Source organism: Oncorhynchus clarkii, chromosome 18, assembly GCF_045791955.1.
Source record: "Oncorhynchus clarkii lewisi isolate Uvic-CL-2024 chromosome 18, UVic_Ocla_1.0, whole genome shotgun sequence".
Lineage (NCBI taxonomy): Eukaryota > Metazoa > Chordata > Actinopteri > Salmoniformes > Salmonidae > Oncorhynchus > Oncorhynchus clarkii.
In genome coordinates, this window is record NC_092164.1 from 64,259,231 (window position 1) to 64,276,845 (window position 17,615).

At 44.3% G+C, this 17,615-nt stretch overlaps 1 protein-coding gene across 3 annotated transcripts in view; it reads right to left on the reverse strand.

Moving 5' to 3' along the window:
• Nucleotides 1-2,718: 2,718 nt before the first annotated feature.
• The window catches only part of LOC139373844 (protein 4.1-like), a 111,243-nt gene continuing 96,346 nt past the window's right edge, over nucleotides 2,719-17,615 (reverse strand). For 2 of the 3 annotated variants that reach the window (XM_071114923.1, XM_071114922.1), the window contains 5 exons: nucleotides 14,955-15,083; nucleotides 14,560-14,661; nucleotides 11,410-11,490; nucleotides 10,776-10,901; nucleotides 2,719-4,719 (listed from right to left, as the gene is read on the reverse strand). In XM_071114923.1, coding sequence (XP_070971024.1) covers nucleotides 10,803-10,901; nucleotides 11,410-11,490; nucleotides 14,560-14,661; nucleotides 14,955-15,083 — 411 coding nt within the window. In that variant the 3' untranslated portion in view covers nucleotides 2,719-4,719; nucleotides 10,776-10,802. Of the gene's footprint in view, nucleotides 4,720-10,775; nucleotides 10,902-11,409; nucleotides 11,491-14,559; nucleotides 14,674-14,954; nucleotides 15,084-17,615 lie in introns of all 3 variants that reach the window. The other variant, XM_071114921.1, reaches the window with a different exon arrangement.

Sequence of the window (17,615 nt, forward strand, 5' to 3'; positions counted from 1 at the left end):
ACGGGAGACTCTGACAGCGCTGGGCAGAAGGAAGGTTCTGGCAGCGCTGGACAGGCGGGAGCACCTGTGAGAAGATGGAGAGACAGCCTGGTGCGGGGGGCTGACACCGTAGGGCTGGTGCGTGGAGGTGACACCGGATAGACCGGACCGTACAGGCACACTGGAGCTCTTGAACACCAAGCCTGCCCAACCTTACATGGCTGAATGCTCCCCGTAGCCAGGCCAGTGCGGCGAGGTGGTATAGGCCGCACTGGGCTGTGCTGGCAAACCGGGGACACGATGCGTAAGGCTAGTGCCATGTATGCCGGCCCGAGGAGACGCACTGGAGACCAGATGCGTAGAGCCGGGTTCATGGCACCTGGCTCAATGCCCACTCTAGCCCGGCCGATACGCGGAGCTGGAATGTACCGCACCGGGCTGTGCACCCGCACTGGGGACACCGTGCGCTCCACCGCATAACACGGTGCCTGCAAAGTCCCTCTCACTCGCCGGTAAGCACGGGGAGTTGGCTCAGTCTCCTACCTGACTTAGCCACACTCCCCGTGTTCCCCTGCAATCCATTTTTGGGGCTGCCTCTCGGGCTTCCAGCCGCGCTGCCGTGCTGCCTCCTCATACCGGCATCTCTCTGCTTTCGCTGCCTCCAGCTCTGCTTTAGGGCGGCGATATTCCCCTGCTGCTGCTGCCTGTTACCACGCTGCCTGGTCCTCTTGTGGTGGGTGTTTCTGTAAAGATCGTCTTCGGGAGAAAGAGAGGAGGACCAAAGCGCAGCGTGGTAAGTGTTCATAATTTTAATTAAAGAAAGCACTGAACACTGAATCAATACAAAAATAACAAAATGAACGAACGAAACGAAACAGTCCTGTCTGGTGACATCCACACGTAACACAAAGACAGAAAATAAACACCCACAAAACACAGGTGGAAAAAGGCTACCTAAGTATGATTCTCAATCAGACACAACTAACGACACCTGCCTCTGATTGAGAACCATACCAGGCCGAACACAGAAACCAAACATACAAAAACAAACATAGACTGCCCACCCCAACTCACGCCCTGACCATATAAACAAAGACAAAACAAAGAAACTAAGGTCAGAACGTGACACACGTGTATAATATTTGGGGAACGTTTTGTCTGACTGATTGTGAGACTACTCTTGCTCTGCTTGTCAAGATTTCCCACTGATGAAAATAGCGACAAAATTGTAATTTCCTCATGAGACAAGAACATAGAGAAATGGAACACAGAACCTCAGGCACAAACAACAGAATATCAGGCGATATGTTCAGAATAAGGTGCGTGTACATTTGTGTTTATTTAGTGGGTGCTGTTTTATTACATATCATCTCTTTCAGTGAGAGAGAGAGAGAGAGAGAGAGAGAGAGAGAGAGAGAGAGAGAGAGAGAGAGAGAGAGAGACAGAGACAGAGAGAGAGAGAGACAGAGAGAGAGAGATGAAAGATGAGAGGGTTCACTATGAAGAAATAAACATGAACCTAAAGAGATGTACATGCTTGCTGGTTCTCTTAGTCTCCATCCATCATTAATGCAGAAAAGGGAAGAAGAAGACACCACACTGAAAGAACTACAAGACGTTGGATTCTGTACAATGTAATACTATTTGTATTTTTTTTTAAAACATGTTTTTTTTTTTTTTTTAAATAGACCTAAACATTTCAAAACTGTGTGTGCTATACTCTCTGCTTAAATAATGGGTTGTTTATTAAAAGGGACAGTGTGTACTCCACAGGAGGATCAAATAAATGTATACACTTCACAGATAAATACATGGGAGTAAACAAAAAACAAAACATTTATTTTGTGCTGTTGTGAATAGTACAGCCTTCTAAAAGGAGAACACCAAAGAGGCAACCAGAGGGAAAACGTTCCCAAAATCCCAATTGACGCTTTGTCAACTTTAAGCTCTTTTCTTTTACTTTAAAAGGTCCCATGCAGCCATTATTTTATTATTTATCTCAATATCAAATCAATTCTGGGTAACAACTAAGTACCTTAGTGTGATGGTTTTTAATTAAAATTGTAAAAAATATGTGCAAAAATAGCTTCTTAGCAAAGAGCCATTTCTCAAGCAATAATTTAGCTAGGACTGTCTGGGAGTGGTCTGAGTGGGGAGGGGGAAACTAAAAACTAGCTGTTATTGGCAGAGAGGTTTGGAACTCTCTTTCTTATTGGTCTATTAACTCATTTACTGACTGGTGATGCCAAAACTCCATCTCACACAAAACAGGCATACATTTCAGGGTGTCTTTTCAAAACAGCTTTTACACTAAAAAGGCATTAGCATCATTATCATCATTTCCACAGTATTATTCCAACATCATACTGTGGAAACATAAAACACAGAAAAATAACTTTTTTGACTGCACTGGGCCTTTAACGCTGACTCTCTAATCAACTCTATCTAATCAACTCTACTCTGTCTAATCAATCTAATCAACCCCAATTAATCCTAATCCTTTCTGTTACTGACTTCTTCTAGATAGAAGCATCATACACTACATGTCCAAAAGTATGTGGACACCTGCTTGTCGAACATCTCATTCCAAAATCATGTGCATTAATATGGAGTTGGTCCCCCCCTCTGCTGCTATAACAGACTCCACTCTTCTGAGAAGGCTTTCCACTAGATGTTGGAACATTGCTGCTATAACAACCTCCACTCTTCTGGGAAGGCTTTCCACTAGATGTTGGAACATTGCTGCTATAACAGCCTCCACTCTTCTGGGAAGGCTTTCCACTAGATGTTGGAACATTGCTGCTATAACAGCCTCCACTCTTCTGGGAAGGCTTTCCACTAGATGTTGGAACATTGCTGTGAGGACTTGCTTCCCTTCAGCCACAAGAGCATTAGTGAGGTCAGGCTCTGATGTTGAGCGTTTAGGCCTGGTTTGCAGTCGGCGTTCCAAGTCATCCCAAAAGTGTTCGATGGGGTTAAGGTCAGGGCTCTGTGGAGGCCAGTGAGGTTCTTCCACATCGATCTCAACAAAATCTCTTAGGCTTGTGTACGGCTGCTCGACCATGGTAACCCATTTTATGAAGCTCCCGATGAACAGTTTTTGTGCTGACGTTAGTGAGTGTTGCATCTGAGGACAGAATTTTTTTACGGTCCTGTTCTGTGAGCTTGTGTGGCCTACCACTTCGCGGCTGAGCCGTTGTTGCTCCTAGACGTTTCCACTTTACAATAACAGCACTTACAGTTGACCGGGGTAGCTCCAGCAGGGAAGAAATTTGACGAACTGACTGGTTGGAAAGGTGGCATCGTATGATGGTGCAACATTGAAAGTCGCTGACCTCTTAAGTACGAGCCATTCTACAGTCAATGTTTGTCTATGGAGATTGCATGGCTGTGTGCTCGATTTTATACACCTGTCACCATCGGTGTGGTTGAAAAAAACAAATCCACTCATTTGAAGCGGTATCCACATACTTTTAGCCATGTAGAGTACAGTATATTCTGTATAACGGTCCATCTCTATAGATGAGTAAACACTGCCCCCTTTGGTAGAAAAGTATAAATACATGAAAATGAAGGACATTGTAAAGTTGCCTCTGCTGCTCTGCCATGCCAGGTGCAAATGGATGACTGTTATGGAGCTGGTGGTTGGAACGCAGTGTGAGTAGCCTAATACAAAAACACATAACTACAAACCTGTAAAGTCAGGGTGATCTAAAATGAATGGATACATATGCAGAAATAATAATGTAAATAAAATAATAAATATAAATAATGTCATTCCAATACGCTGCTTCCTTCACTCCAGTTCTGATGAAGCCCCTTTTCCCCCCCCAGTGTGACTACAACAACGACGACTAAAAACAAACAAAAACAGTCAAAAGGTGTGAATATCATCCAGAAGAATAGATAATGAAGTAATTTATTCAAAGAGATATTAAATTGGCCCTCAAAAATGTTTGGATGAAATTATATATTTTTTTACACTTAAATTGAAAAAAATACTTTTCACATTGAGAGGGAAAATAAATATTACAAACTTTTTGTACTGTACAAGAGATGAAACCAAAATTGGTTGTAAAGTTGTTTGATTTGAAGAGGGATCCTCGTATCTTGATGGTTTAAGAGTTACAGAAAAATCACCCACAATCCCTTGTTATCATCCCCCCTTCAGAATAAGAGTCCCTTCAAAGTTGACCTTGAAGATACCGATTTTCCAATTACGACGAGAAGAAAAATCGTAGAAAAATATGAACAAAGTCCCTGCAATCTCTACACAATTAAAAGACCAAATGCCCTTTGAAAATTCTCGTTAAAATCTCCAGAAAAATGGGAGAAAGGGGAAAAAATTTAAATACTTTATTTCAATATTTTTGTTGTTTCGAAGATCCAGTTCAGTCATTCGGGATTTGGCAGTAGAGTGGAAGGGAGAGCGACCGAGAGGGAATGTTCTGGGAGTTTTCAGGAGAGTTATGTTTGTTCCCTTCTCCTTCAGTTAAACTCCATTGGCTGGGAGGATCAAAGTTCATAGTTCAAAAGTGAAGCTTGTTCACTCTGGTTGGTTGGACTGGTCCAGTCTGGTGTGGTGTGTGTGTCTGCAAGGCAGTGCAGTTGGGTGGTGTGAGGGAATGGGGCTCTGAGGTAAACATGTAGGAATGGTGGTGACACAAGCGAACAAGGGAGGGGTGGGGGGCTGTATGTGAGTTCATCTTCCTCAGGCTCCGTGGTAGTTTTGGCCCCCAGCTTGACAGACAGTGGACAGAGAGAGACACAACTTCAGTAACATTACCTCAACATTCCCCTGATCCAACACTCAAGATAAAAAGCGTAAAAACAGAAAAGACTCCACAAAAGAAGAACCACACGCATGTCGTCACAATGATGAAGGCATTTAAAAAAGAGCAGGATGCAGACAGGGAGGGTGGAGCATTGCAGGAGCCTGGTGGAGACAAGGAACGGGTGGGGTCGGAGGGCGAAGCGGAGAGGGAGGGAGGGAATAGAATTGTTAGGGGTGTTCTCTGGCTACACTGATGTAAACACTGTTAGTTTGAAGGAATGTGTAAGTTAAACAAAGCAGGACTCCCATGAACACAGGGCTCCATGAAAACAGGGCTCCATGAAAACAGGGCCTGAACACAGGGCTCCATGAACACAGGGCTCCATGAACACAGGGCCTGAACACAGGGCTCCATGAACACAGGACTCCATGAACACAGGGCTCCATGAACACAGGGCTCCATGAACACAGGGCTCCATGAACACAAGGCTCCATGAACATAGGGCTCCATGAAAACAGGGCCTGAACACAGGGCTCCATGAAAACAGGGCTCCATGAAAACAGGGCCTGAACACAGGGCTCCATGAACACAGGACTCCATGAACACAGGGCTCCATGAACACAGGGCTCCATGAACACAGGGCTCCATGAACACAGGCTCCATGCTCCATGAACACAGGGCACAGGGCTCCATGAACACAAGGCTCCATGAACACAAGGCTCCATGAACACAGAGCTAACACAGGGAACACAGGACTCCATGAACATCCATGAAAACAGGAGCTCCATGAACACAGCACAGGGCTCCATGAACACAGAGCTCCATGAACACAGGGCTCCATGAACACAGGGCTCCATGAACACAGGGCTCCATGAAAACAGGGCTCCATGAACACAGGGCACAGGGCTCCATGAACACAGAACACAGAGCTCCATGCTCCATCCATGAACACAGAGCTCCATGAACACAGGGCTCCATGAACACAGCTCCATGAACACAGAGGGCTCCAGGGCTGAACACAGGGCTCCATGAACACAGGGCTCCATGAACACAGGGCTCCATGAACACAGGGCTCCATGAACACAAGGGCTCCATGAACACAGAGCTCCATGAACACAGGGCTCCAGGCTCCATGAACACAGGTCTCCATGAACACAGGGCTCCATGAACACAGAGCTAGGGCTCCATCCATGAAACAGGGCTCCAGGGCTCCATGAACACAGGGCTCCATGAACACAGAGCTCCATGGGCTCCATGAACACAGGTCTCCATGAACACAGGGCTCCATGAACACTCCATGGGGCCTGAACACAGGGCTCCATGCTCCATGAACACAGGGCTCCATGAACACAGGGCTCCATGAACACAGGGCTCCATGAACACAGGGCTCCATGAACACAGGGCTCCATGAACACAGAGCTCCATGAACACAAGGCTCCATGAACACAGGTCTCCATGAACATAGGGCTCCATGAAAACAGGGCCTGAACACAGGGCTCCATGAACACGGGGCTCCATGAACACGGGGCTCCATGAACACGGGGCTCCATGAACACAGGGCTTCATGAACACAGGGCTCCATGAACACAGGGCTCCATGAAAACAGGGCTCCATGAACACAGGGCTCCATGAACACGGGGCCTGAACATGGTGGGACCGGGAGGGCACTCTCTCTCCCTGTCTCTCCTCCCTGTCTCAGGAGGGGAGGGGGTAGGAGGCACCGTGTGTGTACATACCACACTGGCAGCTGGCTAAACAGCACCAGACTCTGAGGCTACATCCCAAATGGCACCCTATTGAACTACGTTTGACAAGAAACCTAGTCAAAATTAGTGCACTATATAGAACCTGGTCACTTTGTAGGGAATAGGGTGCCATTTGGGATGTAGATTGAGCCTGGGTGCTTTAACTGGACACAAACATGCAGGGCTACAATTAAAACCACATGGGCACCAGTGTTTATAGACCGCGTGCAGAGATGAACAGATTAATGTAGGAATAGGCCTGAGTGAACTGTGAGTTGAAATATACATATGCATTGTCCAGTTTCAGTAGCATGCAGTGCTTTGAACTTGGGAGGAGGGATTTTATTGTAATGCTGATCATTAAGGCTTTGGGCTGACTGCATCCTAAATGGCACACAGTTCCCTATACAGTACATACAGAGGGTTTTCAGACCGCGTTGATAGTTTCCACATTTTGTTATGTTACAGCCTTATTCTAAAATAGATAATATATAAAAAATAAAAAATCCTCATCAATCTACACACACAATACCCTACAATGACAAAGTGAACACAGGTTTTTTTTAAATGTTTGCAAATGTATAAAAAATACCGTATTTTACAAAAGTATTTGCTATGAGACTCAAAATTGAGCTCAGGTGCATCCTTTTTTCCATTGATCATCCTTGAGATGTTTCTACAACTTCTTTGGAGTCCATCTGTGGTAAATTAAACTGATTGGACATGATTTGGAAAGGCACACACCTGTCACTATAAGGTCCCACAGTTTTTATTTTATTTAACTAGGCAAGTCAGTTAAGAACAAATTCTTATTTACAAAGACGGACTACCGGGGAACAGTGCCTTGTTCAGGGGCAGAACAACATGTTTTTACCTTGTCAGCTCGGGGATCCAATCCAGCAACCTTTCGGTTACTGGCCCAATGCTCTAACCACTAGGCTACCTGCTGCCAGTTGACAGTGCATGTCAGAGCAAAAACCAAGCCATGAGGTCGAAGGAATTGTACGTAGAGCTCCGAGACAGGATTGTGTCGAGGCACAGGTCTGGGGAAGGGTACCAAAACATGTCTGCAGCATTGAAGGTCCCAAAGAACACAGTGGCCTCCGTCATTCTTAAATGGATAAAGTTTGGAACCACCAAGACTCTTTCTAGAGCTGGCCGCCCGGCCAAACTGAGCAATCGGGGGAGAAGGGCATTGGCATTGCTCTGACAGAGCTCCAGAGTTCTTCTGTGGAGATGGGAGAACCTTCCAGAAGGACAACCATCTCTGCAGAAATCCACCAATCAGGCCTTTATGGTAAAGTGGCCAGACGAAAGCCACTCCTCAGTAAAAGGCACATGACAGCCCATTTGGAGTTTGCCAAAAGGCACCTAAAGGACTTTCAGACCATGAGAAACAAGATTCCTTGGTCTGATGAAACCAAGATTGAACTCTTTGGCCTGAATGCCAAGTGTCACGTCTGAAGAAAACCTGGCACAATCCATACAGTGAAGCATGGTGGTGGAAGCATCATGCTGTGGGGATGTTTTTCAGAGGCAGGGACTGGGAGACTAGTCAGGATCGAGGGAAAGATGAACAGAGCAAAGTACAGAGAGATCATTGATGAAAACCTGCTCCAAAGCACTCAGGACCTCAGACTGGAATGAAGGTTCACTTTCCAACAGGACACGACCCTAAGCACACAGCCAAGACAATGCAGGAGGCTTTGGTACACCCCAAATACAGGTGTGTAGTGTCATACCCAAGAAGACTCGAGGCTGTAATCGCTGCCAAAGGTGATTCAACAAAGTAAAGGGTCTGAATTTTTATGTAAATGTGATATTTCAGCTTTTTCTTTTTATTAAATTTGTAGAAATGTCTAAAAACCTGTTTTTACTTTGTCATTATGGGGTATTGTGCATAGATTGATGAGGGTGGAAAAAAAAACAATTTAATCAATTTTAGAATAAGCTTTTGAAAAAGTCAAGGGTTCTGAATACTTTCCGAATGACGAGAGCCCTGCAGGGGAATAGGGTGCCATTTGGGACTCCCTTGACCGTGGATCCCTTGATCATAGTCTTTTTGTAGGACCAGTTAGCATATCGTTTTAGGGTCCTGATTGCTTTAGTGTGGTGATTAGGGTGGCGACTATAACCATTACACCTAGGAATGGCCGGTATAACATATTTTACTATATACCGGTATTGATGCACGGACTGGTTTGGGCTTTTACTTTATTTTATATAACGGTATTTGAATGTTTGTTTTGTTTAATGTGATGTGCCGTGTGTAGCGTCAGATTTTATAGTTTACTTCACTACTTGAGTCATCTCTCTCTGCTCTCTCTTTCCACACAGACCTAGACACCCCTGTCACTCAGGGAGCGCATTTGAAGATTCTTGACCACAAGACACTTGCCTTTAGTCTGCATGGGCAATGAAGCACATGCAACAATGTTGATGACTACGGTGTTGTTTCCACTTTGCTTCTTAATATAAATCCACAAGCGTTCTATAACACGTTCTACTACATCTGCAAACAGCTAGTCTGTCTTTTCTTAGCAAGTTGTGGCTAAATCGTGTTTGTGAAAATGCTAATCGCTAATTACAGCCTAAAAATACCAGTGATGGTGTAGACCTAAATCAGCATGTTTCCAAATCAAAGAGGAAGCCAAGAGAAAACATTTAATGTAGCCAAAGATTATAGGGTCCCCTAGGAAACACTGACCAACACTTTGGTTCCTACCCTGTCACAATAACTCCTCCCTGGCATTTTCATTCACTGCCATGTTAAACAACACTGTATTCAAAGTGCCCACTATTATCTTCTAACTATAGAATTAGAATAATCATTCTATTTTCATGATTCCAACAGTTCACTTAAGTATTTTGATCTAAATCACAAGTCAAATCACAATTACAACATTTGGTTAAAAATAAGGCCTCGATTTTATTTCGCCTAAATCGTGAAGCCCTAGTGTGGACATCATCTCAAACGAGTGCAGGAAATGCTGAAATAGATGAAAATGCTGAAAAAAATATTTGGTTGAATTTTAATTGAACAGTATACAACGATCAATTAAAATCACTTACAATGTATGCGTTGCCACTCAAGGGTCACGCACAAAGCAAATGTAGAACTTTCATTATTCAAAAACTTTAAATACCGCCAAATACCGTTGTACTGTCAACAATGTAGGGTTAGGGGTACTACTGGCCTGGTTTTAGGAGAGGTGAGCTGAGCCTGGGGTTAATCTGGGGTTAGGGGTACTACTGGCCTGGTTTTAGGAGAGGTGAGCTGAGCCTGGGGTTAATCTGGGGTTAGGGGTACTACTGGCCTGGTTTTAGGAGAGGTGAGCTGAGCCTGGGGTTAATCTGGGGTTAGGGGTACTACTGGCCTGGTTTTAGGAGAGGTGAGCCTGGGGTTAATCTGGGGTTAGGGGTACTACTGGCCTGGTTTTAGGAGAGGTGAGCCTGGGGTTAATCTGGGGTTAGGGGTACTACTGGCCTGGTTTTAGGAGAGGTGAACCTGGGGTTAGGGGTACTACTGGCCTGGTTTTAGGAGAGGTGAGCTGAGCCTGGGGTTAATCTGGGGTTAGGGGTACTACTGGCCTGGTTTTAGGAGAGGTGAGCTGAGCCTGGGGTTAATCTGGGGTTAGGGGTACTACTGACCTGGTTTTAGGAGAGGTGAGCTGAGCCTGGGGTTAATCTGGGGTTATGGGTACTACTGGCCTGGTTTTAGGAGAGGTGAGCCTGGGGTTAATCTGGGGTTAGGGGTACTACTGGCCTGGTTTTAGGAGAGGTGAGCCTGGGGTTAATCTGGGGTTAGGGGTACTACTGGCCTGGTTTTAGGAGAGGTGAGCCTGGGGTTAATCTGGGGTTAGGGGTACTACTGACCTGGTTATAGGAGAGGTGAGCCTGGGGTTAATCTGGGGTTAGGGGTACTACTGGCCTGGTTTTAGGAGAGGTGAGCTGAGCCTGGGGTTAATCTGGGGTTAGGGGTACTACTGACCTGGTTATAGGAGAGGTGAGCTGAGCCTGGGGTTAATCTGGGGTTAGGGGTACTACTGACCTGGTTATAGGAGAGGTGAGCTGAGCCTGGGGTTAATCTGGGGTTAGGGGTACTACTGACCTGGTTATAAGAGAGGTGAGCCTGGGGTTAATCTGGGGTTAGGGGTACTACTGACCTGGTTATAGGAGAGGTGAGCCTGGGGTTAATCTGGGGTTAGGGGTACTACTGACCTGGTTATAGGAGAGGTGAGCCTGGGGTTAATCTGGGGTTAGGGGTACTACTGACCTGGTTATAGGAGAGGCGAGCCTGGGGTTAATCTGGGGTGATCTCTGTTTCCTGATGCACCACCACTTTGGTCACAGACATGTCCGGGTGCTGCTCCTTCGCCTCCTTGATGGCCTGGGCCAGAGCCTGAGAAGATGGAAAACACACACACACACACACACACACACACACACACACACACACACACACACACACACACACACACACACACACACACACACACACACACACACACACACACACACACACACACAAAGTTTCAATACATTGAGATTGATGGCACTAATAAAAAAGACTATACATTCATTAAACACAATCACCCCACAGGCAAATACAGTTGCTAAAACCCACACGACTACAAGAGTTGGAAACGTTTATTACCCAAGCAAACAGTCAAAGGGGTACCACATTTGGACAAGCCTGCGTTTAGTTCACATCACCAACCAAGCTCTTTTCTTTAAAAAATTGTTGATTTGCGCCACTAATACAGAGGACTTGAAATGTTAGATTCTGTGTAATAGATCTAAACCAGACGAATAATATATTGTTACTCCACTGAAGTGGTCTCTAACGGAATACATAGTGAGCCAGCTAGCACAGAGCCGGGGGCTAGAAGTAGAAATCTGTCCCCCACCTTGTCGTGATCAATCTCTGTGTCTCCAGTTATAACAATCCTCTTCTCAATGCGAGTCTCAGAGATCCCTCCTTTCACCGTCTGAAAGAGAGAGAGAGAAAATAAAGAGATTGTTAAAAAAGGGCCAGGAGAAGAAATAGAGAGAGACAGAGAGAGAGAGAGAGACAGAGAGACAGAGAGAGAGAGAGAGAGACAGAGAGAGAGAGAGAGAGAGACAGAGAGACAGAGAGAGAGAGAGAAAGAGAGAGAGAGAGAGAGAGAAACTCACAAGGCATTAATGTTCAGATAGCATGATCAAAGGGCAGATTTGACCTGACAACATACTGTAGAGAGATACTGTATAGACAGCAGATTTGACCTGACAACATACTGTTAGAGAGATACTGTATAGAGAGCAGATTTGACCTGACAACATACTGTTAGAGAGATACAGTATAGAGAGCAGATTTGACCTGACAACATACTGTTAGAGAGATACTGTATAGAGAGAGAGCAGCTTTGACCTGACAACATACTGTTAGAGAGATACTGTATAGAGAGAGAGAGCAGCTTTGACCTGACAACATACTGCTAGAGAGAAATGTTCTTCCCCAGGGTCCAAACAGAATTTAGTGCGCAGACGACTGACCATGCACATTGCCAGGCCCCGTTGCCACGCCCCATGCCACGCCCCATTGCCAGGCCCCATGCCACACCCCATGCCAGGCCCCATTGCCACGCCCCATGCCACGCCCCATTGCCAGGCCCTATGCCACAACTAAGCCAATTTTTGATCCAGAGAAAACCCTGCATTGTTAGAAATAATAATTTCATAATTATACAGTCCCTTTCTTAAAATTGATCACAAGAAGGCAAACTCAAATCTACATTAAGTTAATGTTTTGTTAATTAATAATTAATTAATTACTGTTTTGAAGAAGAGGGTATTATTCATCAAATTTTTACTTATTCTTTAGTCTGTGTATGTTTTCTCACCACTCAACCCTTATGGCGGTCACGACCAATGTTCCCTCAAAAATGCTTTACCACTGAGCAAATTTCAGGTCTGCTGAGAGCAGAGCATCAAAAATTATGTATAACTTCTGGTGCGTTTACTGTGAACACTGAGGCTTGTACCTGCTTTAAGTTACAGTTATAACAGTGGCCAAGTAGGCTGCTGTTGCTATTTGATCATAATGTAGACCTACCTGAGAGGCTACCTAGGGCTGCAAAGGGGGGTCGGAAACTTTACGGGAAATTCTCCATGGGAGGTTAAGCCCTGGAATTTGGGGAATTTTGCTTAACTTCATCAAAAAACGTAGCTTATAACAGTGAACCTTTTTTGTTGGATACACACAAGGCAATTCTAGGTCTTGTGGCATATTTTGGTTCAACTATCCCCAATTCAATGGAATTGCAACCCTGCATGCACAGTGCATTCTTCCATCACATGTAGAGCTGATTCTCAAGATCTTGCACACACTAATGAGATGCTATTGAGCCCACACTACTACACTGTCTGAGCCAAGGACTACATGCTTTCTGGTAAGTTTTGATTACAATACTGGGTGGGGTGAATATATTTTATATGACATACATGATTTTTTTGTTAAATAGTAAATAGTAGCCTACAGCAAAGTGTGTTTAAATCATTTCTAACGTGTTGACAATTGCTGCTAGTTTGTTTTTGCTACCATTTGGGTTTGAGCTTGCTTGAACTTGCTAACTGATGAGTGTTATTTCACCTATTTCCATACATGTTTCATTTGACTTATTATTGCTTAACTGTACATGGAATTGTATGTTCATTTTTTTCTAATCTTGACAGGAAAATGCCACGGTTACTATCTGATGTGTGGAGACATTTCACTGCAGCTAATGTAAAAGGAAAAGCTGTGTACATTAGCAAATACAGTGCTAAATCATATGTGAAGAACGCAACAAAGATTCAGAATCATCTGGCCAAGTGCATAAAGTTCCCTCAGCGCTCACAACAAGCAACCTCTGACAAAAGTCCCTCTACTTCTATTGGAAGTGAAAAGGATGAATCAGACACCTTATCGATAGCAACAGCTCATGGTCCTTCTGGAATCAGAAGTTTGTTTGACTCAATGGAGGAACGTAGTCAGATAAACACTGATGAATGTCTTGCTCGAGCTGTGTATGCAACTGGTTCACCTCTGATGCTCACAGGCAATGTGTATTGGAAGAGATGTCTGAATGTTCTTTGCTCAGCATACACCCCTTCAACCAGACATGCTTTATCTACTCATTTGTTGGATGCAGAGTTCAACAGAGTGCAAGTGAAAGTCAAGTAAATCACAGAGAAAGCAGAATGTATTGCAAGCATCTCTAATGGGTGGTTGAATATTCGTGGGCAAGGAATAATTAACTACATCATCTCCATCCCTCAACCAGAATTCTACAAGAGCACAGACAGTTTCGGTATGTTGCATTGAAAGTGGCTAATAATGCATTGATTCGATCACAATACCCACAGTAAAGGGAAACGTTGATAGTGTTAACTAAAGGGGAAAACTCTAGAAAGTGGAGGGAAGTTCAATGTCGTGCTTGTCAGGTATGCGTAAATGGGGCTGCAAGGGAGTCAGGCGCAGGAGAGCAGATATTGGGTAGCAAACGGAGCCTTTTATTTAGGCAAACCAAAAGCACACGGCACAATGACCACGAAATACAATACGGGTTGACATAACCCAGCGCAACCAGTCTAACGTGCGCATACATGAAACAGATAAACAATACCACACAAAGACATGGGGGAAACAGAGGGTTAAATACACAACACATAATGAGGGAAATGAGAACCAGGTTTGTTAGAAAACGAGACAAAACAAATGGAAAATTAAAAATGGATCGGCGATGGCTAGAAGACCGGCAACGTCGACCGCCGAACACCGCCCGAACAAGGAGAGGCATCGACTTCGGCAGAAGTCCTTGACAGTGCTTCTCTGCGCGGGGCTGATATTTCTTCTGCGCGGCAGTCCTGCGCACACGCGCAGCTTAGAGGGAACATTGGTCACGACAAAAAAAAAAAACACCTCAATTGGTGGTTCACGAAGCAAAATACATTCGGAATCCCTGTGCTAAATCACTCAAATCTACATCATCTAGTGAAAGCGAAACTGATCGTAGACCAGGAAGCCCAGGACGTACCTTGGTGATCTGAGTGGTGGTGGTTGTACTGACTGTCTCTGAGGTGATGGTCTGGGCACTCAACAGCATTCCAGAGTCCCTCTCTGCCATGCTGTCTACGGGCTGAAGGAGACACTATGTTAACACAAGGGGGAGAAAAGGGGTTCATTTAGGATTACGTTATCTACTGGCTGAGATTAAGACAACAAAAACAGGCTCATGTTCATCAGGCACCAAAAGGAAAAAAAGACACTGAAATAGGACTTGTCCAATATGAAATTGCTTGTTTTCATTTTGAAAACATTTTTTCCAGTTGGGTACCCTCATGAATATGACCCAGTTCACTGTTAACACAAAGTCATTGGGTTAATAAAGGGTTTTTATTTAAGAACTACATTTCTAACGACGCCTCTCACCTGCGCTGACTCGTAGGTAATGGTCTTGGTCTCAGTGTGCACGATGGGGACCTCCTTGTTATAGACGTCTCCTCGTAGGGAGTTAGACACGTCTGAGATGGTGATAGTCTGTGTTTTCACGACGTTAGACTGTGAGGAAAGAGGGAAAATACACACGGTGAATATTGAGTTTGTCGTATATATTATCTGCCTTCAGAAAGTGTTCACTCCCCTTCACTTTTTCAGCTTGAATTTAAAACGGATTGAGATGTCTTACTGGCCTACACACAATACCCCATAAGGTCAAAGTGGAATGATGTTTTTATAACTTTTTTACAAATTAGCTGTAATCGCTGCCAAAGCTGTAATCGCTGCCAAAGGTGATCCTAACATGTCTTGACTCAGGGGTGTGAATACTTATGTAAATGAGACATTCCTGTATTTCATTTTCAATATATTTGCCCCAAAAAAATCAAAAAAATATGTCTTTCCTTTGTGATTATTGGGTATTGTGTGGTAGATGGGTGAGAAAAAAAATAAATGTCATCCATTTTGAATTCAGGCTGTAACAACAGAATATGGAAGAAGTGAAGGAGTATGAATAATTTCTGAAGGCCACTGTATCTAACTGCTTGTTTGATCTATCAGAACCCACTATACTATGGCATAACTACTATATGCAGCATACATACAGTGAAGGCCACTGTCTCTCCCAAACCACCTATGTCTAAAATAGACCCACTATGACCTATGACCCATAAATACAGAACCCTCATAGTGTGAAGTATGGCCTGAAAATACTAGATAGATCATAGCATAAATATAACATTCATACCATGTGACAATCCCCTGGTCACACAGTAACCATCCCCTAGTAACACTATGTGACTATACCCTGTTCACACTATGTGACTATCCGCTATTCACACTATGTAACCATCCCCTAGTAACACTATGTGACTATCCCCTGTTCACACTATGTGACTATCCGCTATTCACACTGTGACAATCCCCTGTTCACACTATGTGACTATCCCCTATTCACACTGTAACCATCCCCTAGTAACACTATGTGACAATCCCCTGTTCACACTATGTGACTATCCCCTATTCACACTGTAACCATCCCCTAGTAACACTATGTGACAATCCCCTGTTCACACTATGTGACTATCCCCTATTCACACTGTAACCATCCCCTAGTAACACTATGTGACTATCCCCTGTTCACACTATGTAACTATCACCTATTCACACTATGTGACTATCCCATATTCACACTGTGACTATCCCCTATTCACACTGTAACCATCCCCTAGTAACACTATGTGACAATCCCCTGTTCACACGATGTGACTATCCCCTATTCACACTGTAACCATCCCCTAGTAACACTATGTGACTATCCCCTGTTCACACTATGTAACTATCACCTATTCACACTATGTGACTATCCCCTATTCACACTGTGACTATCCCCTATTCACACTGTAACCATCCCCTAGTAACACTATGTGACAATCCCCTGTTCACACGATGTGACTATCCCCTATTCACACTGTAACCATCCCCTAGTAACACTATGTGACTATCCCCTGTTCACACTACGTAACTATCACCTGTTCACACTGTGACTATCCACTGTTCACACTGTGACTATCCCCTGTTCACACTGTGTGACTATCCCCTATTCACACTATGTGACTATCCCCTATTCACACTGTGACTATCTCTTGTTCACACTATGTGACTATCCCCTGTTCACACTATGTGACTATCCCCTGTTCACACTATGTGACTATCCCCTATTCACACTATGTGACTATCCCCTATTCACACTATGTGACTATCCCCTATTCACACTATGTGACTATCCCCTATTCACACTATGTGACTATCCCCTATTCACACTGTGACTGTCTCTTGTTCACACTATGTGACTATCCCCTGTTCACACTATGTGACTATCCCCTGTTCACACTATGTGACTATCCCCTGTTCACACTCTGTGACTATCCCCTATTCACACTATGTGACTATCCCCTATTCACACTATGTAACTATCCCCTATTCACACTGTGACTATCTCTTGTTCACACTATGTAACTATCCCCTATTCACACTATGTGACTATCCCCTATTCACACTGTGACTATCCCCTATTCACACTATGTGACTATACCCTAGTCACACTATGTAACTATCACCTATTCACACTATGTAACTATCCCATATTCACACTGTGACTATCTCTTGTTCACACTATGTGACTATCCCCTGTTCACACTATGTGACTATCCCCTGTTCACACTATGTGACTATCCCCTATTCACACTGTGACTATCTCTTGTTCACACTATGTGACTATCCCCTGTTCACACTATGTGACTATCCCCTTTTCACACTGTGACTATCCCCTATTCACACTGTGACTATCCCCTGTTCACACTATGTGACTATCTCTTGTTCACACTGTGACTATCCCCTATTCACACTATGTAACTATCCCCTGTTCACACTATGTGACTGACTATCCCCTATTCACACTGTGACTATCCCCTGTTCACACTATGTGACTATCCCCTATTCACACTGTGACTATCTCTTGTTCACACTATGTGACTATCCCCTGTTCACACTATGTGACTATCCCCTGTTCACACTATGTGACTATCCCCTATT